The sequence below is a fragment of the Silurus aristotelis genome (genome assembly GCF_946808225.1).
Source record: "Silurus aristotelis genome assembly, chromosome: 14".
NCBI classification, from domain to species: Eukaryota; Metazoa; Chordata; class Actinopteri; order Siluriformes; family Siluridae; genus Silurus; species Silurus aristotelis.
The window spans coordinates 15,040,734-15,068,388 of NC_139587.1; the positions used below are offsets into that span (position 1 = coordinate 15,040,734).

General features: G+C 37.9%; 2 protein-coding genes across 2 annotated transcripts in view; both read left to right on the plus strand.

The window, feature by feature from the left end:
- The first annotated feature begins 382 nt into the window (after positions 1-382).
- LOC310736751 (uncharacterized protein) overlaps positions 383-27,655 on the plus strand; it is a 30,687-nt gene continuing 3,414 nt past the window's right edge. Inside the window, exons 1-3 of the mRNA XM_083560516.1 lie at positions 383-831; positions 5,128-5,457; positions 25,331-25,453. Of these exons, the coding sequence (XP_083416642.1) occupies positions 5,371-5,457; positions 25,331-25,453 (210 nt within the window). The 5' untranslated portion in view covers positions 383-831; positions 5,128-5,370. The remainder of the gene's footprint in view (positions 832-5,127; positions 5,458-25,330; positions 25,454-27,655) is intronic.
- Positions 14,273-16,477, plus strand: sox3 (SRY-box transcription factor 3). Its single transcript, XM_083560514.1, has one exon. The coding sequence runs from the start codon at positions 14,597-14,599 to the stop codon at positions 15,500-15,502; it is 906 nt and encodes a 301-aa protein (XP_083416640.1). The 5' UTR covers positions 14,273-14,596; the 3' UTR covers positions 15,503-16,477.

Below are 27,655 nucleotides of genomic sequence, written 5' to 3' on the forward strand. Positions count from 1 at the left end.
TGGGTGGGCGGATGGATGGATGGATGGAAGTGTATGTGTGTGTGTGTGTGTGTGTATGTGTGTGTGTGCGCCAGTGGTGGGTTGGGTGTGGGGTCTAAGGGATTGCTGGCTGCCTACTTATCAATAGTTGCAATTTTTTGAAACCACATCGGTAGTACATTGCAGAATCACAAGTGCCCTTAAAAAAGAGAGAGAAAACCCAGGGACATTAACATACTGATTTCATGCGCGTGGCAAAGGGTCTGTGCCAATATCAGAGAGGACTCAGCACTCCTATTGTCTGCCGGGACTCTGCTCTCCTCTGATATGAAAATTCAATTATATTATAACTAGATCTCGGCGTGCGTTTTCTGACAGTCGACGCTAGAACCGCGCCTGCCGCATCGCCGTGGCAGCACCACGGGCTCCTGATAGCGCTGAAGCAGCCTTTCAGCCATTGACATGTTTTTTTTTTTTTTTTTTTTTTTTTGGAGGGGGTAGGCGGTGGAGGGGTACGAGAACAAGATTACCCACATGTGTCGCGTTTAAAGGGACGGAAGTTAATCTGCAATGCAACGCCATTATCTAGCGCGCAGGTAATTTCAGCACCACCCCGAATCTACGTTTACGCATGCGCACACGCGCTCTCGCCTCTTCCGCCCTTAGTTCACTTTCCCCAATCAGATCCTGCGAGCGCACAAAACGTGTTTATTTAACCCCCCCTCCTTAAACATTTACATCTGCTGTAAACAAGTAGAAGGGTTTTGGCCAATTGCCAGCGTTTATAACCGTACAGGCGGTTTTAAATGATAATGTCCAGGCTTGCTGGAAACTTGCAAATATGCTGATGATGTGAGTTTAAATTGGCCGCATTGTGATTTTTATTTATTTATTTATTTATTTATTTATTTATTTATTTATTTATTTTTGCAGTAAGGCAGCAGAGTTTTTCTACAACCATTTCAAACAAGCAAAAAAGGGAGAATGTTATTGCCTGACTTTCGGAAACATTGGTCCATTTCCTATTAGATTCTTGAGTAACTAAGTTATTATGTTGTGCCTCATAAATGATCAGAAATTTGATGGTTAATTATGAAGAAATGCTTCAATGCAAGTATTTTAAATTTTTTGTCATTTCAACCATTCCAACAAAAATGTAACAGAAAACTACAAAACTCTAACTAACACAAAATAAAGTGCACGTGTCTGACATTTAGTGCAAAAACATCATAAGACACTACGACAGTAGACACAATGGCACTGCAGCACCGACCAGTACAGACAGTACATTTGTTCGAACAAACGAATTGTCCAAATAATTCTAAATAATATACATGTAAACAGTGATTTTTTCAGCATCAAAACAACAAATTTATGACCGGTATGACCCTGAGAGTTTGTTGTGGTTTGTTGGTCCTACCTTATACACTGATGCTGAACATTTGGTCATTGCTTGATGCTTGAGGTGAGTTTTGTTTAGGCAAAAGAATAGATGAAAGCGGGTGTACATTATTGATGTATGCCCTTACACTGTGTGTGTGTGTGTGTGTGTGTGTGTGTGTGTGTGTGTGTGTGTGTGTAGTCCGTTCAGTGAAAGGCCAAGGAACAGGAAACACCTCCCACTTCAGCCCACAGCTCAGAGACCCGAGTGCGGATACCCTATTAACCTAGAGCATGGTGCACACATACCTGCCTCTCCTCATTAGGCTGTGTTGAAGTACGTGCTCGGCCAAAAGGAGAAAGGAGACCCTAATTAGTATTCTCTGCAGGGCCACAACCATTAGCACTTAATTAGCACAAAAAGCACCCTTCATTCCGGGTGGGAGGGGTTCGCCCTAAGAACAACATGCCTGCATTGCCATTGCAAGAGGTCCTGAAAAAGTTCCCTTTGTTTGTGCATGTGTGTTTGTGTATTTGGCCTTGTAGAGTAAATATGGTTCTGATTCATTATATCCTTCCTATGTTATTTGATTAATGAATGCATACTTGAGTTTAATGATTTTGTAGTTATTTAGCAGGATTCAAAAACATGTGTGAACAGAAGATATTCTGTCTGATTCTCATCATTTAATAAAAATCCTTACTTTCTGACAGGATTATTGTATGAATTAATTTTTATCTTAATCCACTGAAGCACGCTAAATTGAAAGATTAACATGTAAATCGAGGATGCAAAGGAATAGTTGAATGGTAATTATGATCATGTTTCAAATCTAATTTTTTTTAGGTGTGTGAAGGAGACATTATGGAATTGGTTCTGTAGGTCATAAGAGTTTGCAATGTTCACATTCCTTTACTCAATGGAATGAAAAAGGACACAATAATCATAAGCTTGTTATGTTTTCAATTATTTTGAATGGCTAATTGGTTAGAATTTGTTTTGCGTTGCTTCCTGATTCGTTATAAATCTCCTCTCATCATGGCATAATAACAATTATTTTACTGAAGAGAGTCTCAATAATTGGCATGGTATTTTTGGCGCTTTGCCCTGACCTATTTTTAACAATTCAGTAATTCACATTTCTCATGTGGCTTGATGTTTTTTCTGCTTGAGGTGCTTGAGGTTGGATGGCTCATCTGATTAGATGTTTTATTAATTTATGCATTATTTTTATGGGTATGGGTTATGGGTATATAATCTGCAAAATATTGTAAATGATAAATAAAATATTACATAGTAGTAAACTGTATTTAGATTTTTTGCATAACAGTTTCTTTTCATATACAAGCAATAATTAAAACTGTTTGTTATTCCTGCCTATTTACTGGTTTGGTTAGTTTCTGTTGTAAATTTTAAAACTGAGTGTTGCAAAAACAAAACATTTAATTTTACTTCCGATACTGTCTTCTTGTTTAAAATATCCATACGGATGAATGCTCGGTACAGGCTGACAGTTCTGGCCTACAATAGCAAGATTTTTCAATGTCCCACACTTTAGCTTTCCTATCACTTTCTCTTGACAGATAAGAGCAGATTAAAAAAATATTTAATTTTTTTTTATTGCGCTTGTTACATGGTGTCTGATTTCAATTGTGTTTGCAAATATCATCTTTAAGAGATTCATTCACAGACCTTGGCTGATTACTCCATCAGTATTTAATTTTTTTTTGCCCAGTTTCTATGTAAGATTTAAAATTATGTACATTCAAAATATAATAATGGCAAGTTTTTCTCGTGTAGCACGTAATCCAAAAAAACCAACCCAAAACTCTATTGGTACTGATGTCCTTTAGGCAGCAAATCAGAGCTGATACTCAAAATGATACTAATAAAACAAATATCCTTTATCTTTCCCTCTGGAAACTGGAGCAGCTTTTGTTTGCCTTAAGACCTACAAATTTGATGTCAAAGTCCCTCATTCACTAGGAACTCTTTTCCATTGCTCTCCCAACCTGTTGCTCTGGGGGGGATTTAGCGGACACTGGCTCTTTGTAAAATATTTGCCTAATAGGGAGTCTATGTGGCTTCATTTAGCATGGACAAGGGCGTCCTATTGAAGCCTCTTTCCTCTTCCCTCTTTACCTCCACTTCATACACACAGAGTGGACATGTGGGAGGAGGTTTACAGAGGTTGTCTTCTCTCGTCTATGCTGTCTTGTGAGTTTCTGCTCGGCTTCGGTCCAGGCTGGTGGCACCTTTCACTTCCCGAAACCCAAGAGGCGGAGAGCTGTCATTTGCCAATTTGGCCTGAATGGGGCAGCCGGCAGATTGAATGTCGTTTTCCCACCAGGCTTCCCCATTGCTGCCCAGCAAGGAGGGGGTTGGACTGAGGGGGCAGGGTGGGGGGATAGACAGTAATGCTAGAGTAAAATTAGTGCTTTGATGGCAGGTAATAGTTTGAGATGGGTGCTACTGACGTGGATTTCCAGAAAGAACACCACATGGTCACTACTCTCTCTCTCTCTCTCTCTCTCTCTCTCTCTCTCTCTCTCTCTCTCTCTCTCTCTCTCTCTCTCTCTCTCTGTCTATCTCTCTCTCTTGCTCTTTTTTCTCTCTCTCTCTCTCTCTCTCTCTCTCTCTCTCTCTCTCTCTCTCTCTCTCTCTCTCTCTCTCTCTCTCTCCTCTCTCACTATCCCTCTTTCTCTCCCCTTTCCCTCACTCTAGTCTCTTGCTCTCTGCCTCACTGGCCGGCTAGGTGCTGACACACCTGTAAGATTATACTTGGCTAACCTCTGCTGTCAGCACTGTAATTTCTTGCTGATCAATGTAATTATGAAGCTCTAGTGCTCTCCTACAGTTTGAATGGCCGGCCAGGTTGCCCTTCTGCTGCCTGAATAATCCTGTGCACCTGTATTAAATTTTGCTTTTGTCTGCAGCAGAAACAGAAAACAATACAGATAAAAAAAAAATCCCTATATACTCTATGAACTTATTAAATTTACTGTTCGGAAAAGTATTTATTTTTTTAATCATTTAAAATAACATGGTGTATACACAGTTTATAGTGCGATGGGGTGGCTCTGTTGTGGGTTTTGGTCAAAAGCTGATACCAGGTGCTTGTGTATTGCTAGAGGTGTGGTTGTACATTTAGTGATATTGATCTAACAAAGAACTCATGGGTGGGGTAACAGGTAGCAGCATGGTTTCTGTTTCTGCTTTATAGCAGCAATAGTGTATGCCTTTAACTAATAATTGAGAAAAACATTTTTATACACAGTATGTCCCACAGATTCGACATATATTCAGAATCACACAAAGAATGTTTAATACAAATATATCCATACACATCCATAATTCTTTTTCGATTACACGCATATTTGCACAAAACTGTCTTTCCCTTTTCACTCTCTGAGGTCCACTTAGAGCATTGACTGACTGATGAGAGGTTAAAGGCTTGTTAAATGTCCGTATTAATCTGCAGCTGTCACTTTGACAAGGACAGGAGCAAGACGCTGTTAGCTGTCAGGAGCCATCAAAGCAATTGGGTCAATAATTAAGGCTAAAATGGATGAACCTCATAAAGATCAAGTAAGTATAGAAGAAGAAGGAGAAGCTAAGCTGTTACTTGATTAGTACAAATATGTGCTAATGTTTTTGTTTTTATACGTTCTGTAGACTTGATTCTCAGCACTGTAACACACAGTCCACTGTCCCAGGGAAAGGCTGTTTTCATGTCCATCCTTACATTCTCCTTTTCTCTTCTACAGATGGCAGATCCAGGTCAGTTTCCCTCGCCAAGTTTTGCAGGCCACCATGTTATCCATTCTGTTCAGCTATTTAGAAAATGTTGAATATCAACAATGGCTTTCACTGCAGCATTGTTGGCTTTTGTATGAAGCAATCTTGGCTGAATGTGATGGCTCGGCGTGCAGGGAGGGCTCACTGCCGAATGAGAATCTTCCTGCGTCTCTCTTTCCTCTGGGCTCTGAGCTGCACAACTGGAGGGTCTCATGGACTTCTCAGTGCTGCTCACACAATATCTCCAAGCCCCCCTGAAGTTGCGGAGAGAGAGGGATGAAGAGGGACGAGTGAAGGCGGTGAGTGTCTTTCTAAAAACTGCTGTTGGGAGTATGAAGTGCTGAGGCAGCGTTGAGAGGGGAGGAGGGGAAAAGCAGGGAGGACTGTAGCTCTGTACCATACACATGAACTACATTTACTGGCATTACAGATTAGAACCTGGGAAAATGACCAGCGAATAAAAGGGTGATTCCTGTTGTGAGTCAATAAAATGGTCACTCAAAATCATATCTCATAGGACTCAGTTATATCTTGGTGTTCTGGTGAAGTGTTTTGTATTAGTATGTGAGATTACTATGAACAAATCACTGTATGGTACTTACATTTCTTGAAACAAACTGCCATTGTAATACTTGGGAATAAAATACAAATTTTGTGTAAAATCTGCTATAGTGGTTGTAGATTAGCTCAAATATAAAAAAGACTCATATTAATATTTTATTTTGTATCAATTATATAGAGTTTTAAAAATGTTTTGGAAATAAGAACATTGTAGAGAAAACTAACTGCATAATTATAACATGATGTCTGGTTGTGTGTATTTGTGTGAGCTGGGCACAGCAAGAGGAAGGATATGTCTTTGTCATGCTGTCACAGTTTCTGAGACGTGTTCCCCTTTAGTGCTTTAGCAACAGCATGGATCTGTCATTGAGTCTCTAGTGCTTAGATCAGTTAAGTTCTCGAAACTCACCTCTGCAGAGTGTGCGTATGTGCACCACTGTGTATATCTGTGTATATGTGCATATGTGCCTGTGGTGGGTTCTAGAGTGCAGAGTCTTCAGTAATCACATTATCTTCAGCAGTTATGAATTTGGGTTTTAACCAGAAATGGTCATTAGTGGCACTGCATTACCAGGCATATCTTTTTGTAACTATAAATGCATTAAGGTTTTTATTATTATTATTTCACATGAATGGAATAATAGTGGTGTGTGTGGTGTTTCTTATTCCAGGTCTAATCTATAGAATTTAGTCATAAAAGTCATAAAAACTGATTTTATCCCCACTCATTTCTCTAGCTAAATTAACCATTCAAAAGAAAGCAATCATGAGATATACTTGTGATGTAATACCTGTGTGTCCCAATGTTTTTTATGTCACATTTTACCCTAAATACCAGAAATTGTTTTATTATGTTATCAACAGAAATGCATGTTTAATTTTTTTCATTTATAGATTGATGTTTAATCTGATGCTGATTTACGCTAGTCTGAGATGTTATAGACTTTACTATAGGGCTACATAACCTTTGAAGGTCTGGTCAAATGCTTTAGGCCTCCTCTGTGTTACCTCTGGCAAGGTGACCATCGTCTTCTTCAGTCCTACAATCCATTATCCTGTCAGCAGCACCAGGTTCCCACCAGTGTTTGCAGCACTCACACAACACTGACCATAATGAATTCATCAGTAATCCCCAAAACTAATCTCATCACACCCAAGGTAATTAATACATTTGGAGGGCGATGGATAACTCTTAATTAAATTATGCCACGTTTAATTAGGCTTTTTTTTGCAGACTACATTTTTGACAAGTATCTCCATTATCAAGTGCTTGGCAGGCAACTGAGATTTGTCTTTTTCACCCCAAATTACTCTTGGATTAGACATAATGGAGCCTATGATTAATATATCAATTTATACTTGTTTGTTTTGTTCGTCATGATTTAATAAATCGCCTTCCATAATTAGTTCAGGTGGCTTTTGCTGCTGCCGAGGCCTTGCCTTTCTGCAATTAATGCACAAGGTATTATCTTTAGATATTCATATTAACATAATTTATTGATAGCAACTTTGTGCCATTAATCATATTACAAAATTCAACGTATTTATTTAATTAAAGATGTGCCTTGCAAATTAATTGCACTCCTTCATAATATTATCTTTAACTAATGAGACTTTTACAAAGCGGTCGTTCCGTTTTTAAAGCGCGCCCAGATTAGTGGGATCTCAATTATGTTTAAAACAAAAGCTAACTGCTTTGCCTGGCTTTGTGCAGAGCAAAATCAGACCACTCAGCACTCTCTGCTAAACAAAAAAAGGGGAAAGTTTCCATTGTTTTGGAGAAACTGTAGTACATGCCAACGATTCTAAAGATACATGGAAAATAATGAGGTCTGTAATTAGCCTTGCAGACAGTAATGCTCTTCAAAATTCTGATCCAGTGTTATAAAATTTGACTGACAAAAGGATCACAGTTCTGATGTCTTCTTTTAGACCCTAAATAAAAAGTGCTAGAATTTAACATAGAATACTTCTCTCTAAGCACAACTTTCATAATAATGTGTAATATTGCGTCAATTTATCTACAATAATGAACAAATGTGGCCTGATGATGTCACCAGGGCAGACGGTCTTTTAATCTGAGCACAATGTGTTGTAATACTGACAACTCACTGGCTCAGGAAAAAACATATTTATAGTAATTTTCTGCTTAATTAAATCAGCGGTTTAATTGAAATGAGCTTTCAGCCTGTAAGAATAAATGTAGTTTTTGGAACTATTTTCATTTAACGCATCATGTACCAAATGTGCTGGTGCTAATATTGCTCTGAAAATGTCTCCACTGTAACTTGAAGATATTTTATAAATATGTTGCCACTGAGCAATGAAAAAAAAGAGATTCCTTCCATATGCTGAGTGTGTTAATGTGAGAACATTAGCCTCATGATGCCTTTGAACAGAATGATATTTATTAGTTAGTGTCTCTTCAGAAGGATCTTCGAGTCTTTTCGAGTACATGCTCACAAACAGCATATCGAGTCTATTTTTATTTAATCATGTTTATAGAGAACACATTCAATGCTCTTTAACAAAGTAGCTATGCAGAAAAAGTAGCTGTACAGAATTCTGGGTGTAGAAATAGATCCCTAACAAGCAATCCAGAGGTGACAGTGGCAAGTGGAAAAACCCCCTCAGACACCATGTGGAAGAAACTTTAAAACCAGGAACCAGACTCAAAAGGAAACCCTCCCTCTTCTTGATGACACAGATAGTGGTCATTTTTATAAGGCTAAATGATGCATGTTGTTGAGCATGTTGTCATAAATCCATGAAATTCACAACCTCTACACACAGACGTGCACCAGGTATGAAAGTATATGAACAACACAAAGGACATGAACAATACAAAGCATGGGCAGTATGGATAAACTAACAAATTGAGCAAATCAGTATAAACAAGATGATATACAGAATAATAGACAAAACTAGACCAGAGCATTTGATGCAGACCACCATAAACAATAAAATAACACCCTATAAAGGATATATGTTTGTACATCTATTCATGCATATGTTCTTTCAATTTTATTAAACTAATCTCTGAGACAATGTTGACCTTTTGTATTACATGCTGTCTAAATAGTTGGAGCGGGGATTAAATGGTAACGCTGAAGATGTCCATGTTAAGTGCTTCGGATATGTAGCAGAGAGCTCCTGGTCATGCCTCATTTGGTGGATTAGAAAGATTACAGCAAAGACTGTGCCCTCAGCTATTGTCAGACTTCAGCTAGTTTTTGAAAATAATGAACAAAGACATGCTTGGTTTGCCATAGAAAAAGAGTTGTCAGGGTCAGGTACCTTTTATGTTCCCAATTGAATCTTTCATGTTCTGTTGGGGAGTGTTGTGACAGGCAGTGTGTAATGAATCCTTTAACTATTTGTTCTAAAGCAGCCAATTGCAGATTTTTTACTGCACATGTTGCAATTATTTCTAATTTCTAATAATTTTCTTTTATATATGCATTTCTGCAACATGTATACCTGAATATTGATATAGGATAACCTTTTCTATAATAGAGGACATTTTGTCATGTCCATTATTGCTTTAATATATTAGTATTTATTAGGTATATTTTATTTTTGCAGATTTTACATTTCTGCCTCATGCCCTGTAAACAAAATGGGTGAGTATCTTTTGGGGATCACAATGTTAAGGTATCAGATGTTTAGATAAATTTCTCAGGAGCTCCTGGTTGCACAACTCCAACTCACTGTATTATACTATAGAACGGACATTACTCACAATCACACACTCCACTGCTTATAATATTTCTCATACTGCGGTGTTTTTATTGTGATTTTTATGATTTATAATCACACTCTTGGTGTCACCCAAATAAGGATGGGTTCCCCTTTGAGTCTGGTTCCTATCAAGGTTTGTTCCTCATACCATCTAAGATATGTTTTTCCTTTCCACCGTCACCCCAGGCTTGTTTAATACATACACATTGTTTACTTACTTAAATTTTTGTTCTCTAATTCTTATATATTATAAATCTGCATTGAGACAATGTCCACTTTAAAAAGTGCTATAGAAGCAAACTACGATGCCAATACTAAAATATTTATACATCACGCATATAATTGATATGTTTGGAAAAAACAGTATTTGAACATTAAAAATTATTATTTCATTCCAGAAGTAAACACATTTACTGTCAATTTATTATAATATATTCTCACATGACTTTAATAACAGCAATCGCTGTATAATGTTCCATCAGTTGGTGAGTGAATAAACTGACATATAAACATTTGATCCTTTTTCTAGTTGGCAAAGTTGCAGAACTTGAAATATAGAAAGAAATAATATGAATAGATCTTGTTTTGATTTCAGTTTGAAAATTTTATACTGGTTTTTTTTTCACATTTATATGGTGTACCTTTAGTCTGAAAACTAAGGGCCAAAATGTTATATGGAACAAAATATATAAGGAATACATGGTAAAAGTTTAAGAGCCCTCGACAGTGACAACGAAGGTTTTTTTTAAGAATTATAAAGATAAAATGTGTTTTCATTTTTAAGATAAATAAAAAAGGAGGAAAGGGGAGTGTGTTATAGCCAGCTTTACATTTTATACTTATAATTTATCTTAAACTATAAAAAAAATATATATATAAATAATATATATATATATATATATATATATATATATATATATATATATATATATATATATATATATATATATATATATATATATATATATAAATGTGATCTTGATAAGGAAAAGCATATGGCAGAGGTTGTCCCTTCATTCATGTGCGGTTCAAGCAGGCTGCTTGCATTAATAAACAAACTGAATGGATCTCCAGAGGGATTTGCACAGACGGCGTTATTTAAAATTAACATTAATGTACATAATTATGTCTATTAGGGATATTGTGAAACCTCTTTCTAAATAAATTACAATTGATGTTTTAGGAAAAGCATTTGCATGATAACTGTCTGAGTGCTATTTACACTCTTTTTAACAGCTTATTTATTTGTCACCTGACATCTCCAATTTAGTTCTTTAAAAACGATTTCCTCAAGGGAAATAGCGCTGTATATACAGCAAAAATAGACGTGATTGTGAATTCAATCATTTAGGCGCTTCAGTAATTCGACAATGGTCACCAACGGTCTATATAAACCTTTAATAATATTCTGTATAATTTTAGAATTCATTTTATTTATTATTAATACTTGGAAAAAATGTTTATTAAAAGAAAACACAAAACACAATAAAAAGAGCTTATATGAATAGTGTGAAAAATATTGGAAAATGAGTTAACACCAGAAAAGAAAGAACTTCAGAAAAAAATATACATTTCATAATTCATAAGCAGAAATTCTGTAGTCATTAGGTTTATTTCTACAGGTCATACAACTGGGTATACATTGTTCTTAGAAATGAAGAAATCCATTTGGTTTATATGTACATAAGCTTCGGATAAAATCAAATTAAAAATAATAGAAATGTTGACGCTTATTTCATATAATTGTCAGATATCTATATATTTTATTAACATGATTATAACATAAATTCCTTTCAAATTCTTGTGAAATATTTCTACTTTTAACGTGATAATAGCATTAATTCGGTTCAGTTCATTGAATTGCAAAATAAATCAATATTTAATAATTACAGATGTTCTACAAATCATTTTAAACGTTTGTTCTGGAGACTTCTTGGTAACTAGGCTGCTGTGAACAGTACAGTAATTGTTTGGCCTTCAGTGCTGTGAGAGGAGCTTCTCCTTCATCCTGAGCTGTGCTGTTGGTCCCGTTTTGTAGTATTCGTTAATGATGAAATTTGGGCGAGTGCGGGTCCTCGTTCCTAAACCCCCAGGTAACGCGCAGTTTTCCTTCTCCCGCTGTCTTCTCCATTTCCATAAGAAGATTACAAGAGGATGTGTTCCTGAACGCGCACTCGCAGAAATCCGCGGTGTGCGTGGGGGAAACGCGTCTGGGGCTTAAAACCTGCGCGCGCTAATTAGACAGTCAGTGACTGCAGCCTGCAGGTCCGAGTGTCTGCATTCACATTCATGCAGTCTGATCCCGCTCGCACAAATCACCTAGTCAGATTGGAAATTACTTCCAGTTAACAAAACCCGGGATACCACCCGGATTAGATGTTGCAGACTGTGTTTATTTTTTTAATACGCAAATTAAAAGAAAAATTTTACGGATAAAAAAATAAAAAAACAGCCAAAAGTCCACCGCGGTTCTAATAGTGCTTTAATGACCTACATTGTATTGTAAATATCTGACCGACTGTTTTAGGTTGATACACACTGAACACATCAGTGTAATGATATTAACTACCAATCATAAATATAGTGAAAAAGAAATAAGAAGGTGATTCTTATGTTTATCTGTTTGACTTTTTCAGTACTTCGTATTTTGGATACAATATAATATTTATAAAAAGCAAAATAATTAGACAGGGATAGAACGTGCAAAAGATGAACGTACGAAAAGTACACCGTTTCCCACACAAATATATTTAGATAGATAGATAGATAGATAGATAGATAGATAGATAGATAGACAGACAGACAGACAGACAGACAGACAGACAGACAGACAGACAAATACTTTTAGATAGATAGATAGATAGATAGATAGATAGATAGATAGATAGATAGATAGATAGATAGATAGATAGATAGATAGATAGATAGATAGATAGATCAGCTTATGACGCAGGTAGACTGCGATGAAACTTGCAGGCGCTTGATGACCTACAGGCTCATTAGTGTGCGGTGTTAAAAGCCCATTCTGAATATTCAGCACTCTAATCGTTCACACTCCGTGGGGTGAAATTTGCAGTCACTACGTGTGTTAACTGACGCCCTTCTCGATGGGTGCTTGTAATCATTTGCAGGTGTAAAGTTTGCCCGAGGCAAGAGAGCAGTGGTACAAACTCCCCCTGAGATTAGAAATTCACACACACACACACACACACACACACACACACACACACACACACACACACACACACACACACACACACACACACACCCACACACACACACACAGTAATTTAGACAGAACATTACAAAACCAGAATATGTCCTTTACATATTGTGTGTGAAGTCTGTATTTTTATTAGTGTTTTACTCTTCGGTTCCTGTTAAAACTTCGGACCTCCTGAGAAACGCAGCAGTTTCTTACACTAGGGGGCGATAATGCATCATTATTCCGGCCAGTATCTCTCGAACTCTCAGGTCGGATGGCTGTAGCGTCTGTGCGGCGGTGATCGTTCGTTTTCACACATGCTAATTTCTGCTTTAACTGTGTTGGTGGACTCAGTGCACACAATCAGCTACTGTAACTCCCGAAACTTAATATAAAACGCATCGCAAAATGTGACACGAAATGAGTTTATCCCCCCCCCCAAGCAATATATCAATTGCAACATATAATCTTGTGATCCTGAAAAAATGAGAAGACTCTTTGCTGTTGACTTTATATTTGAAAGAAATCGAGAGCTATAAAATGTCATATGCGGATCACGGGTGCTGTTCTGCCTGTTTTTGAAATCGGAACATGCAATTTGAAATAGGTTGTGTCGCATTTTGACATTTACTACAGCCCACGAATGGGTTGAATAAAAAAAAAGGGTAAATTGCGATTTCATTTTTTCATTTCATTTTTTTTAATAAATATATCATTCACTAAAGTCGGTTTTATTTTAAACATTTTTCTCAAACTTGTTTGTATATATTTTTTTTAAGTTTTTTTATGTCAAATATGAGAGAGGGAGTGAGAGAGAGAGAGAGAGAGAGAGAGAGAGAGAGAGAGAGGGGGGGGGGGGGGGTAACGTTTATACAGAACAGAATACTAGAATATGTTCACCAAATGCTAATCTAATGACACACAAGAAAGGTGTTTTTCTTTCTTTCTTCATTGGTCATTAATACGACACGCTCGAAATGCTGTAGTAAAATTTATTTTAAATTAGACTAAAATATAATAATAATAATAATAATAATAATAATAATAATAATAATAATAATAATAACAATAATAATAATGGTAATATTTGACAGAAACACTGTCACACATTTTCACATTACATAAATAGCAGCTCTGAATTAAAACTGACCTGACAATCTTATATGGAAAACTAATAGGAAATCCACTGATTTCCGCCCCTGAAAATAAACTGCTTTATGCATTTTATACCCACGTTTTAAGCCTATTTAATATTTCCATGTTGTTGTAAACTAATTGTTATTCTCATTTCATTCCTGAAGCAGTTTCCATTTATTTTAAAGCAAAAAATGTTTTTTTTTTATTTCTGCAGTGTCAAAACTTGTACAAAACAATCTCGTTTTAAAGTAAATGATTTTTTCTTAAATGCATTACATGATGTTTTATAATCTGACTCGGGTTACAGCAGCAGGAGGATTTGAAGTCCGGTTGATAAACTCGATGCTGCGCGCAGGAGAAGCTCGAGCGCGTTGTTGGGACGGCGGAGCGCGAGCTGCGCTGTGATTGGTCAGCTCTCACGCTTATTGTTATGCTGTCAATCCAAATCACATGGTCGAGGCTGTATTAACAGCTGAGCTTAGCGCCCAAGTTTGCAGAGTTCTGTTTGCACAGCAGAGCAACGCACTGGGAGCTGGAGAGGAAAGAGACACAAGAACCCGGTAGATTTCTTATTAAAAACTCCAAAAACCTTTAGGTCTTTCGCACAGAAAGTTTGTTCGTTTGACAACTGCGTAGTTTTTAACTTCGTTTCTTTTATTATTTTTTTTTTTTTTTAAGTACGAGTTTTATTCCTTGTTTTAGATTTTGGGTAAACTTTTCGTGCGCTTGCTTTCTACTTTTGTAGAACTTTTTTTAAACACCTAATAGACGCTTGATAAAAAAAAGCTGCTTGAATGTATAACATGATGGAAACCGAGCTTAAAAGCCCCCTGCCCCCGCAGACCAACGCGGGCTCGGGACCGGGCGGGAAAAACAGCGGCGCGAACGACCAAGACCGAGTTAAGCGACCGATGAACGCGTTCATGGTGTGGTCGCGCGGCCAGCGCAGGAAGATGGCTCAGGAGAACCCCAAGATGCACAACTCCGAGATCAGCAAGCGCTTGGGTGCAGACTGGAAGCTGCTCACTGACGCTGAAAAAAGGCCGTTTATCGACGAGGCGAAGCGCCTGCGTGCCATGCACATGAAGGAGCACCCGGATTACAAATACCGGCCGCGTCGCAAGACCAAGACTCTGCTGAAGAAAGACAAGTACTCTCTGCCCGGCGGCCTCTTGGCTCCCGGCGCAGGCGCAGTGAACAGCGCGATGTCCGTGGGCCACCAGCGCATGGACGGCTACGCGCACGTGGCCAACGGCTGGACGAACGGCGCGTACTCGCTGGTCCAGGAGCAGCTGGCCTACCCGCAGCATCACGGCATGAGCAGCCCGCCGCCTCTGCAACAGATGCACCGCTACGACATGACGGCGGGTCTGCAGTACCCGATGATGTCCACAGCGCAGACGTACATGAGCGCCGCGTCCACGTACAGCGGCGTGTCGTACGCACAGCAGAGCCCGGGAGCTGTGGGCCTCGGCTCCGTGTGTAAGACAGAGCCCAGCTCGCCGCCGCCTGCAATCGCCTCGCACTCGCAGCGCGCCTGCCTCGGAGACCTGAGGGACATGATCAGCATGTACCTGCCGCCCGGAGGAGACAGTGCCGATCACAGCACACTGCAGAGCAGCCGCTTACACAGCGTACATCCACACTACCAGAGCGCGGGGACCGGGGTCAACGGAACACTGCCCCTAACCCACATTTAACAGACTCACTGGGGTTTTAGGGCAAGTGGAAAGGAAAGAGTGAAGGAAACACTGCCCCCGAGATACATTCAAGAGACTTCGTGTTTTAGGGGTAGTAGAGTTGAGATGCTGAATGGAGCATTACCCTTAAACCACATAAAAAAAAAAGACTCGTGGTTTAGGGGTTTGGAAAGGAAAAGGGTGGGGGGGTTAAAAAAGGACTAAGTACTTCGGATACTTGAACATTTATAAACTGAAAAACAGAAAAAAAAATGCAGTTCATTTTTTTTAAAGAATGAAACTATTTTAATCTCAACAAGTTGTCCGTTTAAAGGTTTATGACATGTCATGAACTGGGTTCTGGATGTTGCTCGCAGTTTAGACCTGCATTGCAAAAGAGCTTTTCTTTTTTTATATATATATATATATATATATAAGCTAACGCAATCAAAATGCGTGCAGGAAAAAAATAAAATCGGACTTTTCACTTGAGAAGCCGTCAGATATTCTCTAAATGACAAAAAAAAAAAAATAATAAAATAAAATGAAATAATAGGCACGTGGCTTCCTGATGAAGCTGTTGTAATTTCAGAAAACAAAACACTGGAGGAAGAGTATGTTTGCTCATTTTAATGTTTACACTTAATTTTTGTAGAATGTCAGTTTTGTTGGCTGTGTCCAAACCTGTGTAGTCTTCTTTCTGTTTTTTTTTATGTATTAGTTTTGACATTGCAATGAAATAAATGTGCTGGTCGCGAGCGCAAAGTTTGTTTTATTTATAGTATTTTTTTAAGTTTGTGAACCATAGCTTTTATGTCTCGTTGTTCACTTTTTGTTTCAGTTTGTTTGTGTGAAGCTTTTTTCCCCTGTGATGTTTTTACAGTATCAGTTGATCCCAAGTTTTTGTGGGACTGAGAGTTTTATTTAAAACAGGCGTTTCTGCTTATTTTAAGACCATCTTTATTCTCAAATGCCGAATAAATTTGTACAAAAGAACACCCACGTCTACACAGATTTATTTCCACATGTGTGTTTCGGTGACACTCGTTGAAGTGTTTGGTTCGAGTGGAAAAATCAGATGAAGCATTTGCATAAAAAAAAAAAAATTTTTCCGAAAAGATAGTAATATATAGTGATGATTTTAAATGAAGTGTAAATCAACACAGCCTGCTAGTAAACATCTGCTTCGAGTGTATGTTAAAGCAGGCGTTACGTCATCTTTAGCTATTTTAGTTTGTATGCTTTGTTTAAAAGTGTATAATTACAAATAGAGAAAAAACATGAACTTGTTAAACCATTCAAAACTATTCCATTATATATAAAATGAATAATAAAAAAAAATACAAACAACATTTAAATGTAAAAAATAACCAACAAGTCCATTTTTACATTTCACATCACATTTAATAGAACAATTGCCTAAAAAAAAAAAATCTATTTTCCAAACAAGTTGACACCTGTTGTATTGGTGTAGTTTATTTTTTCAATTGGTTTTTTTTTTTTTTAGACAAAGTTGCATCATTTTTTTATTTGGTTCAGTACAAATCATTTTGTTCAAGTCATACATCCTAAAGCCAGAACATACTACTAAAAAGTTAACACCAGTATTTTTTTAATTTCATGATTTTTTTTCTCTCTCCATTAATAAACAGACTTAGAGAATCTGTCAAATACATTTACAATCTACTCCACAATTTTACAATTACAAACTTGCCTAAAGGTGAAAATACAGATTTTGCTCTACAGAATGCATATCAAACAATTTATATCTCATTTGGTCTAATCAAGAAACACAAATCATATGAATTATTTTTGATAGAAGCTCAATAATTGTTTTACATTTTTTAAATATTTGATACTTTATATTTGTTGTCCAGTTCTATGCCAATATTCTTATTGTTTCATGTAAAGATCAATCAAGACCCTGAAATGATATGATATAAATTGCATTTAAAGCACTAAGTGACTTTATAGGTTGACTTACAACTTTAGAAAATATTATTCATGGATTCTGGTTGAGAAATAAAATTATGTACAGTGTAAAATTGTCTTACTGTGATTGCAAATGCAATTTGATTAAATAAACAAACAAACAAATTATTTAATTAATAAAATCTCTGTTTCAACACTAATGAAAATATGCAAACATAAGTAACTCATTAATTTATTAAACATTATTAGTTGAAATTCGGTTTAGCCAGTCTATGACACTTGTAGCTCTGCTTTTTCTAACACTTGCTCTTTAGCTGAATCGCACATCTCTCATCTGTACATTTTGGCAAATTAGAGTGACAGTTTTCTGTCTACCCTGCTATAGGAATCCCAGTGCTGCTGCTGCACCTGACACCTTCACATCAAAACCCCCTGCTGCACTTTGCCTGGATTCTGCTGAGAGTGACGGTCTTCCCACACACACCGCTGGGGTTTGATCCGCAGCCTCAATGTGCTCCTGGGATTAGCCCACTGCACCTCTATGGATGACAGGAGATTAGATTAGGACCTCCCCGCATTCTCTATCTTGTTCTTAAATCATTCTAGTGCGATACCGGCTGCCTGTCAGCTAATCACACACTCCAGATCATTTTTTTGCAATTATGCGGCATTGGCTGCATGACTTGCCACAGACTAAACAGGTTGGAGCACAGTGAATAAGTGATTTTGAAGACTTTTGGTTAGGGTGGATTAAGTCCATAACCTTGGTGTATAGAGAGTATTTTACACAAGAAAATGGTAATTTGTTTGGGGAAAAAAAGAGAATAATAAAAACAATATTGATCAAACTAGGCAAAATGAGTTACATATAAATTTACTATAAATATCAATTAAAGTTTGGCATTCAAAACTTATCTCAACAAATTGATATTCAATACACTCTTCAAACTCTCTGCACCAGTTAAAAACTAATCGTTTAATGAATGTTCTGTGATATTCATGCAAAAACACGAGCCTTGTCAAAAATTGTGGGCAAGCTGTTTCTTTGAAAGATCTAGCTTTAGCATTAAACCAACAATCTCAACATTTTCTTGTGTGTAGAGGAAGCAGTGCAGTAACTAATCCATGAGTTGTGGACAGCAGGCCTCTTTGGGCATATAAAAATCAGAGAGCCACCAAGAGCTTCCAAGAGAGGCCCCTTCTATATACACAGCCACACACATTTTAACTCCACAGTTACGTGAAGCATGGCTTTGCCCACTCAGCAAGTGCAGGCATATCTTCACTTCCATCTGCCTATGACCTCACTGGGGCTGTTTGTTTAACCCATTCTGCAAACCATCCTAATTACTCCACACCAAAATCCTGCACAATTCAGACAGCACTGGATTAGTGGGATCTTTTCCCAGCATAATTTTAATGCCAGTGTCTGTTAAAGGTTTACATTAATTTGTAAAATATGACATTATTGTGCCCTTTTTATATTCTTGCTACAACCATGTCTGACTTTATTGAAAGGAATATTTCATAGCACGCAAATACATATATTTTTTGGTTATGCCTGACCTACAGGTTGTACAGGGAACGCCTGGAATGAAATTATTATGCGATAGGCATTAATTTGAATTTGCATAAACTTGATCACAGCTTGGAAGTCAAAACTTTAGAAATGTGTAAACAGACAACCATCCAAACTGGTTTTGTGGTATTCAAGCACTCGATGCTGTGTATTAAGGATGGCCTGTTGAGGAGTAGGGCATTATAGTGGAGCAGGCTGGCTGTAGGCAGTGCTGTCAGGCATGTCCACTGGACACTGGCTGCTGCTGGCTGCAGGGACTGACAGCCTAGTGGAGTGGAGTGGAGAATAGGGGGTGCAGAAGCTTGAGGGCTAGGTTAATCCCCCCTGAACTGGGGCAGATGTTGTTAATGAGACCCTCTCAGATCAGCTCCCGCCGTGGGAAAAAGGCATCCAATCCTTATGGGGTCAGGGCTTTGAGCTGACCCTCACTGACTCATCCCCACCTCGCAGAGATGGCCATTCTTTTGCACTTTATTTCCGCCTCTCAGGCCTATGGTCATTATCCCTGTGCTCACTAGTCTGACTTTCCTTCACTAACCAGAATTTTAAATAAAGCCACTGTGGTTCTAATATTTATTAATGGTCTTGCAATATTCATTGATTTATAGACCTTTTAAAAGTTTAGCCTTGGAATTCTGCTTTGAACCCATTCTGTCAATAAACAAAAATTTCCTCAAAACTTAAAGAAAGCAAATGTTCGGGATTTTTTCCCCAGATATATTGTAGTTCATAACCTCTCCTGGCAGTTGGATTTAATCTCAGCGTTGACATGGGCGGATGTGGGCCAGCTTGCTTGTCCCGTTTGTCTGATGTCTGCTGTTAACAACATCTGCGGTTGGAGCGCCATCATAAAGAAACCGCAAAGAATGTAGAGTGGGTGGAAGAAAGGTTAGCTACTGCTCCTTTTCAGGTTCAGCAAAAGAGCCCAGGTAAAAAAAAATTAACTGCTAATATTAGCAGTTGTGGAATTTCAGTCCATAAAAAATATTTACTGCATAAACATATCTAATCAGAAAACTTTATCAAGGAAGAGACCAGAACAGGTGCAAAATGAAAGCGTACAAAAAGTATATAAAGAATACAAATATAATAGATTTGTTTATTTACTACTGAGCTTGTATTTCATGCCATGTGATTGTTTAATATGCAGTATGGTCTAGCTGTGGGCTCCTCATGATTTTCAGTCTTTGACTTATCAATGATTATTTGTTTGAAGACAGATTTGTGTCTTTGTATTGAGGATGACCTCATTTACAAGGGCTTGGTCATGTTTTGTTTATAATACAAGCACAAAAGAATGATCAAAATGCATGATCGAGTGAAAGAAAAAAAAAGGATATTAATTGCAGCACCCAAGCTTGCATTCCATACAAACACATTTAATGGCTTCCCTGTCATAGACTGTGTCTGTGGTTTTTATAATTGTGCTATTAGGGTATTTGTAATTGTTTATTTAATACTACAGTATATGTTTGCTTTGGACCTCTTAGTGTAAGAAACACAAACCTCGAGATTTATTTTTCTAAGCATGAAGTCATCAATAATTTGGATTAGGGAATAAAAACGTGATGAAAGTAAAGATTGTTTCCGAAATTCTGTTATTCTTTTTGTTTATTCTAGAGTTATTGTGCCCTTGTCATTTACTGTATTGTTAGAAGGAGAATCCGCAAAAAAATAAAAAAATGAATGTTGTAAATTGTAGGTGCAGCTGGCATTAAAGAGAAGAAAACACAATATGTCCAGCCATACATAAACTACTGTCTATATGTCATTTTGTGTTTTACTCATCTTGGAGCAGAAACTCAAAACAGAAGAAAAAAACAACTTAATTTTTCTGGAAACTGAAGTAAGACACATATACCCAGTGACAGTGGAACAAATTTGGTACTGTAAAGAAACAATGTGGACAGAACAAAGATTAAGGAGCTGCAGGGTATGGCGTGACGGTGTGCAATTTTGGCTCACATCTAGGACACAAATATTGATTAGTGTTTGCCAGGGACAGTGAGATGAAACAAAGATTGACAGATGAACAAAGCAACATTTCACATCTTATTTGATGTGACAGATTCTTAACATATCTGTATTGCCAGGAGAATATAAAGGTACCTTGGATGCATTCGACATGGGTGTGTGAGAGATCATTAGCCAGCCTTGTTATTTTTATAGTCACTGAAAAATGTTACTTCGTACATGATTTATTAATAGAAATCATTTTGAGGATGTACGTATGACAGATGAAACATTTGTAAGACATGTTAATAAGTAATAAAGTTTTCCTGATAGGAACAATGAATGTTTATTGATCAATTTGTGTTGTAACTTGTAAGTTTTTGGGGAGGTGTTTGTAATGTGCAATGTGTGAAAAGATGTAATAGATGTAATCAGATGGATCCATAGCTGCTCATTACAATATTAAATTAAATGTTTTTTGTTATATATAAAAATGATCAATTATGGGCAATTGGAAGCTTTTTTTTATTTATATAAATATATAAAATAAGAAAATAATCATGTTTTGAATTCATTTCTGGTTAACAGTAATAAGCTGTCTGTTTCTTAACATGTCATTAGCAGCATTAAACACTTTTGACTGATAAAGGCTTTTGCTAAACAAGGATCTTTTTCAACTGTAAACTAAATTCTGTATGTTGCAGAGAATAAAATTTGCATAATACCAATACAACAGGCTTCATGTAATGGCTTTTTTTTTTATCAAGCAAATTGTCAGCTATGTGGTTTCTACGCCTCTCTATTACCTTCTACTACAGTTTGAGATATGTTAAAAATTTTACTTCAGTCACCTTAGCTGTAAAGAAAACAAGATTTATTTAGATTTATTGCAATTGTCCTCCTACACTGTATTTCAATGGATTTAAAGGACATTTTGTTTTACTACACACAACCCAGTTACTAATTCCATGATACCCGGCTGGGGAAATTTAAAGGTACTGAGAAAATTCTTGGTAATGGTTGAACGATGCAACATAATAAAGAGTGGGGCCAAATAAGACTCAAGTGCTTTGAGGTCCTCTTCTCTCCTCCTCATCTGCCTTTCATCTCAGCAAGTGTCATGTGTAGTGATGCAGTTTTACCTTGAGGCACTATGTGTCAAAATGGCATTAGGCGCATTTAAAAGCTCACTAAAAAGTCGTTTAAAAGTGTTTTTTTTTTATTTTGATTTTTTTTATTGCCAGTTGTAAATTTCTTCATATTATATAAAAAGAAAATATTACCTCGATATGTTCTATCTTCTGTATATCAGTTATTTTTCTTGAATCACTTTTTTATAAAGACAGTAAATAAAACACACAAATATAGTGAAACTGAAAGCATTGTGGACTGTACCAAATTCAATTACACAATATAATGCCTCACAATACAACTACTCAATAAATGTGTCAATTCTAAGGTGTCTAGTGACAGTGTAATGTTGTAAAATATGTTTTGATGAGGAGCTCTGCAAAATGACTATGGAGATTAAATTTGAAGTTAGTGGCCATATATAAAAGATAAAATGACATTTAGTGGCCTAAGTGTTGAATAATTAGATGTGCAACAACATTATCTGTGACCGAGTGCTAAAAGATTAATTTTAGCAAGCAAGTAAGCAAAAAAAAAAAAAAAACTGTAACTGTGTTTATGAAATTTGTATGTCGGCTTATTGAGGAACAGGTTGTTATTATTAGATTATTTATATACCAGTGACAATTGTTAATATCAAAACTTTATGCCATATTAAAAAGGAATATAACTTCTCTGTTGGATTCTAGGTGCAAGAGGCTGCATTTACAAATCTTTGTTATCTTTGTTCTTTAGAAATATGCGCGTTTCACTCAAAAAAATTCACCCCAAACTTGAGAGAACTTTGCGCACCCTCCCTGTCCCTCCCACCCCTGGCAATATCACACCTTGGATGCATAAACATGCCTGAGCTCCACACATCAACCCACCCAGGGGGCCTGGTCAGCTATAGGGCCTCACTGTGACACCAATCAGGGACGATGGCGGCCTCCTTTGTTATGCTAACATGAATCGCCTCTTCTCTTATTCAAATTCTCCCCTTCTCTTTCTCCTTTCCCTCACTCTTTCCCTTCATCCCCTCTCATTCTTCCTCCCATCCTCAAGGCCAAGTAAATCCACTCCGAGTGAGGGAGAGGGAGAAAGAAGGGAAGGAGCGGGAGAGTGAGAGAGAGAGACAGAAAGAGAGAGAGAGAGAGAGAGCCCCTGTCCTCTGAGCGGCTGATCGGTGGGCCCCTCGCTTGGGGGTCAGCATGGCTCTCGCCTTGCCAGGCTGTTTCCATGCCCTGCCGAGGCCATTTCATATTCAAATGTTCCAATCAGCCCTGTGACCTGCAGGGGGCTTTTTTACAGCCCGGGCTCTGGGTCAGCGGGTCAAGATGGTGATTTAATAGCCAAGGCGATGGGAGGAAAAAAGTGGGGAAGAAGTGAATTAGGGCCTGAATGAGTCATAAAAAAGCATTTCTCTTAAGTTGTCATGTAAATGGGAACAAACTTTATGAGTTCTATGCATTTTCTATTTCTTTCTTCCTGTTTTGGTCTTTTCTGTAAACTTGACTTCATGACGTGTTATTTATGGATGCTGCATGTACTGTAAGGTGTTGCGTAAAACATTCCACTAGAAGGGCGATATTCCCACATAGCCTAATGGTGCCATGCTGTCTAATGAGACATTTCGTCTTGAGCATCTTGTTATTCCTGTCCCTAAAGGTGTGCTAACAGAAAAGGTGTGCGTGTGTAGGCTGGTTGACGTGAAAATCTCTTTCAAAACCATCTTTTATCATGCAACTAATAGCAGGTAATGCTTTAGAGGTTCTTACTCTCTCAGGTTTTCACGACCCTATTTAAGTCCTTGTACCATGTGTTTATTCGTTAACATATAGGCTTCCTTAGCCTTAATTATGAAACGTTGTTCAGCTGCTTAGATTAACAGTATCAGTTAAAGATTAAATTTGGACACAGGTTGGAGATGTTTCGACAAAATAAAATGACAGTTTCTTAATACTAATGTATCGGTGTCAAACAAAGCAAAACAAAACAAACACATCTGTCAGCTATTCAAAATATTTATCGTGGCATTTCTCATAGACTCCCACATGTGCTGCGGCCTTAAATTTGTTCGGCTGCTTAGCTGTTTCTTGACAGGTAGTCATTAGTATTTCAGCTTAAGCCGTCTGAGACGTAAAAGAGGGCTTTGGTTGGATGTATTTTCTTGCTTATGGGGGAAGCACAGTGAGGGTGAATTTACTAACAGACACAAAGGTCAAAGTTTGATATTTAAGGCAACTAATGGATTTATACATCACCTAGTGACTAGTAAAAATGTTTTAATATTTATTTGGTGATATTTGGGAAATGGTGAGAGGGATTCTATAGGTATGGATATCAGATTTATTTTTTTATCTTGTGCACAGTCTTCACAGCTGCATCAGTGGCTCAGTGCAATGGTGTCTTAGCCTTTTATCATTATTACTCCTTCACTGGTTCTAGAGAATGAACTCCAGCTGCTTAGCCCACCTACACCAACACCCCCAGCCCTGTGTGTGTGTGTGTGTGTGTGTGTGTGTGTGTGTGTGTGTGTGTATGGCATGGTGTGGAAGTCCAGCTAGACACAGTATCTCGCTGTGTTCAATTTCTCCTGTGCTATCACTGATTAAAATATCTACCTCTTTCCTTTCTATTAAAAACAGACTTGAGTGATGAAGAGCTACAGACCATAATATAATACTGCTCATACTCATTATTAAAAGGAATTGTCATCCTAGACTGACTGAATAATTTCATTCCAGAAAACAATTCATATAATACACTTTGCGGAGCTTTTTTTAGATGCTCCTTCCTTTTGGTGAAGGGCTTTTGTATTATCCATTCTAACTCATTCAAACCGAATCAAAACTCAAAAGCCAACGAATTATCGCAGGGTATGAGCTTTAAAGAGGTGGTCGTTTTCTACATTTTATCATGCCTACTGCTTCTACTAGAATTCAGGTTATTCACAAATACTTAAAATGCAGACAAAATTGATAATCTTCCTTTGCTTAAAATGACACGAGTCAGTTAAAGATATGAATCCTTTGCAAATTATCACTGTATGGGGCACTATTTTGCATCTGGAATGCTTTCAGTGGCTGTCAGAATACAGCCATCTCACTAACTCAGTGTAATGCTATGTTCTGTCACACAATGCTTTTTGCACCATCGCATGCCAGACCTCCCACACTATAATACAGAACAGAGTTTTCTCATGGCAAAGCGTGTTCTGAAAAGCCCATAAACTATGAGAAAATGGCTCTAAATAGCCTTAATTCTGTCATTAGGTGAGAGAAAGTGATGCCAGGATTGGTCGGCTGTCTGTTCCATATTCAGTAGCTCTGGATGAGGCAGTGGGCCTGCTGGGAAAACGGTGTCGTAATCAGGAGCCGATCGCTCTGCCTGATCAGGTATGAAGTCTTTCTCTGCCTTCCTCAGGACGCTTCATCCTCATCCTCCTCTTCTTGCTCTGTTAGCAATTTCCACTGATCCTCTATTCATCCTGTTGCTCTCTCTGGCTAGGGGTAAGTTAATGGGAGCAGAGATGATGTTGTTGATTTGGGGAGGGGATTACAGCATTCGAGATGTAGTGGAGTAAGCAGGGAGGGGACTTTTTCTTTTTCGTTCCCACATTTACTTATTCAGGTTAGATGAACTAAATTCTAACCCCATAAAATTCGGATGGCCTTTAGGGGGGTAATTTGCATATAATTCAGCCCCCCTCCTTTCCCTTCCCAGCTCCCTCGATTTCCCTTCGAATGTCAAAGAGAGTCAGGCCTATCTGATCTCAAAGATGTCACTGTGGTGTGAAATATAAGCGAACAAGCAAGCATTTTGAAAGTCTAACTTCAAACTCTCCTCTAATCTCTACATACACACCACACGCACACACTGTCTCTCTTGTACGTGTACAAACGCTTGTGGGATTAACTTAACATGACATAGCATGCGTGTGGCATCTCTTTGCACCTCTGGCACAGATGTTTGGGATAGGATAGTGAGAAATTGCCTGTAGGCACCACATTATGTGCCTTGTGTTTAGCACATAAAGATTTGGGATATTCAAAGATTTGCATTTCAAATGTAGTTGAGAGACGATTACAGAGGCAAATGTTCTTTGAAAGTTTTATTTAGCAAACTAAAGCTGGTGTTTATTAACGTTACCTTAGAAGAAAAGAGGGTAAATATGAACATGCCAGTGTATTTTATATCTTTACATCAAAGAAAATCAGTACAGTATTTCTCTCAAAGTAACTAATTCCTGCAGTTTGAAATTGTTATGATCCCCTATCAGCATTTTGGTCTGTTGGAACTGTTATGCAATAAGAGAACAGCTTTCTTTGTGACAGACTTTAAAGTCTTAGAGATGCCAGGTGCCATGTTTTGACTCAGATGGCACTTGCTTTGTGTGGTCCATATGTGTTTGCCTTGTTTTGATCTGCTGCCAAGGCCCGAGTGCTTCCAGGATGGCATTTAGTCATATGATGTATGCCTCTACTGACCCACTGTAGGTCAGCCGGCCCTCTTCCCCAGCTTTCTCCCAGTTAGAATGCAGCGTCAGGAGGCTGAGCATGGAGCACCCATTGTGTGTGCTAAGCAAAGCGGAATGGCCCGGTGACAGAAGAGGGAAGAGCTCAGTGTAGGGCTCAAAGAGTGTGGGGGAGGGGTGGTGATGGAGGGGTTTGATAGGGGGGGTGGGGGGGGTACTATGTTCCAGGGGGTTAAATAGACCCAATTCCACTAAAACCCCACCCATAACCCCCTTTACCACTCTCAACAACCCACTCTGAGTGCTGTTCTTCTTATGAAGCTGAACCTCTCACAAAAGGACAAAAATGGGAAAGTGAAGTTAATTTCATATATTTTCTACAATTCAACAATATTAATTAACAGCTGTGCTTAGCCAGAATATAAGCCAGAATGAATATTGGATACAGACAAGTATACATTTATTAAAATATTACACAACTTTGAGTAGGTCAGATAGAAATTTCACACATCTGACATTTTATTTTTCAGGCCACAAATAAGCTTAAGGTTTCATTGGGGACCAAAAAGTTTCATTTGCCACCAAAAGGTTTCATTTGCTATTTTCCACTTGTACCAGCAATCTGCCATTGATGTGGTGCTGAGGTTTACGTTCAAATTGCCTGCTGTCATTGAGACCTTTTCTTTTACTGGTGCATTAACATCCCACAAAGCCATCAGATGATTTCTATGGAGTTCCTTCCTCTTCGTTCTGCCCTTCCTTTGCCCTCAGAAACTTAAGTTGAACTCAAGACATCAAAGAGATACTGCATTCAAGCATCGATGTAGACACCCTCCCACACACACATGCACATACACACCGGCCCTCACATATTTACCATTTGAAAAAACTTACCTTTTCCTCCCTTTCTATGAGCTGCAGCAGGCAGCAAGTGTGCTTGCCCATTGTTTGTTCCCCATGCCATAGGAAGCCACCTGCTAAGTCACTTTCTCCCACCTTTTGTGGTGGAAAACAAGATGGGGAATATGAATAAATCGGCAATATTCACCTGGGGCTACACCTCTATTGCTTGAAAGCAGATATTGAAAACCTAGAGAGAGGCAGCTATGACTAGGTGAATGAT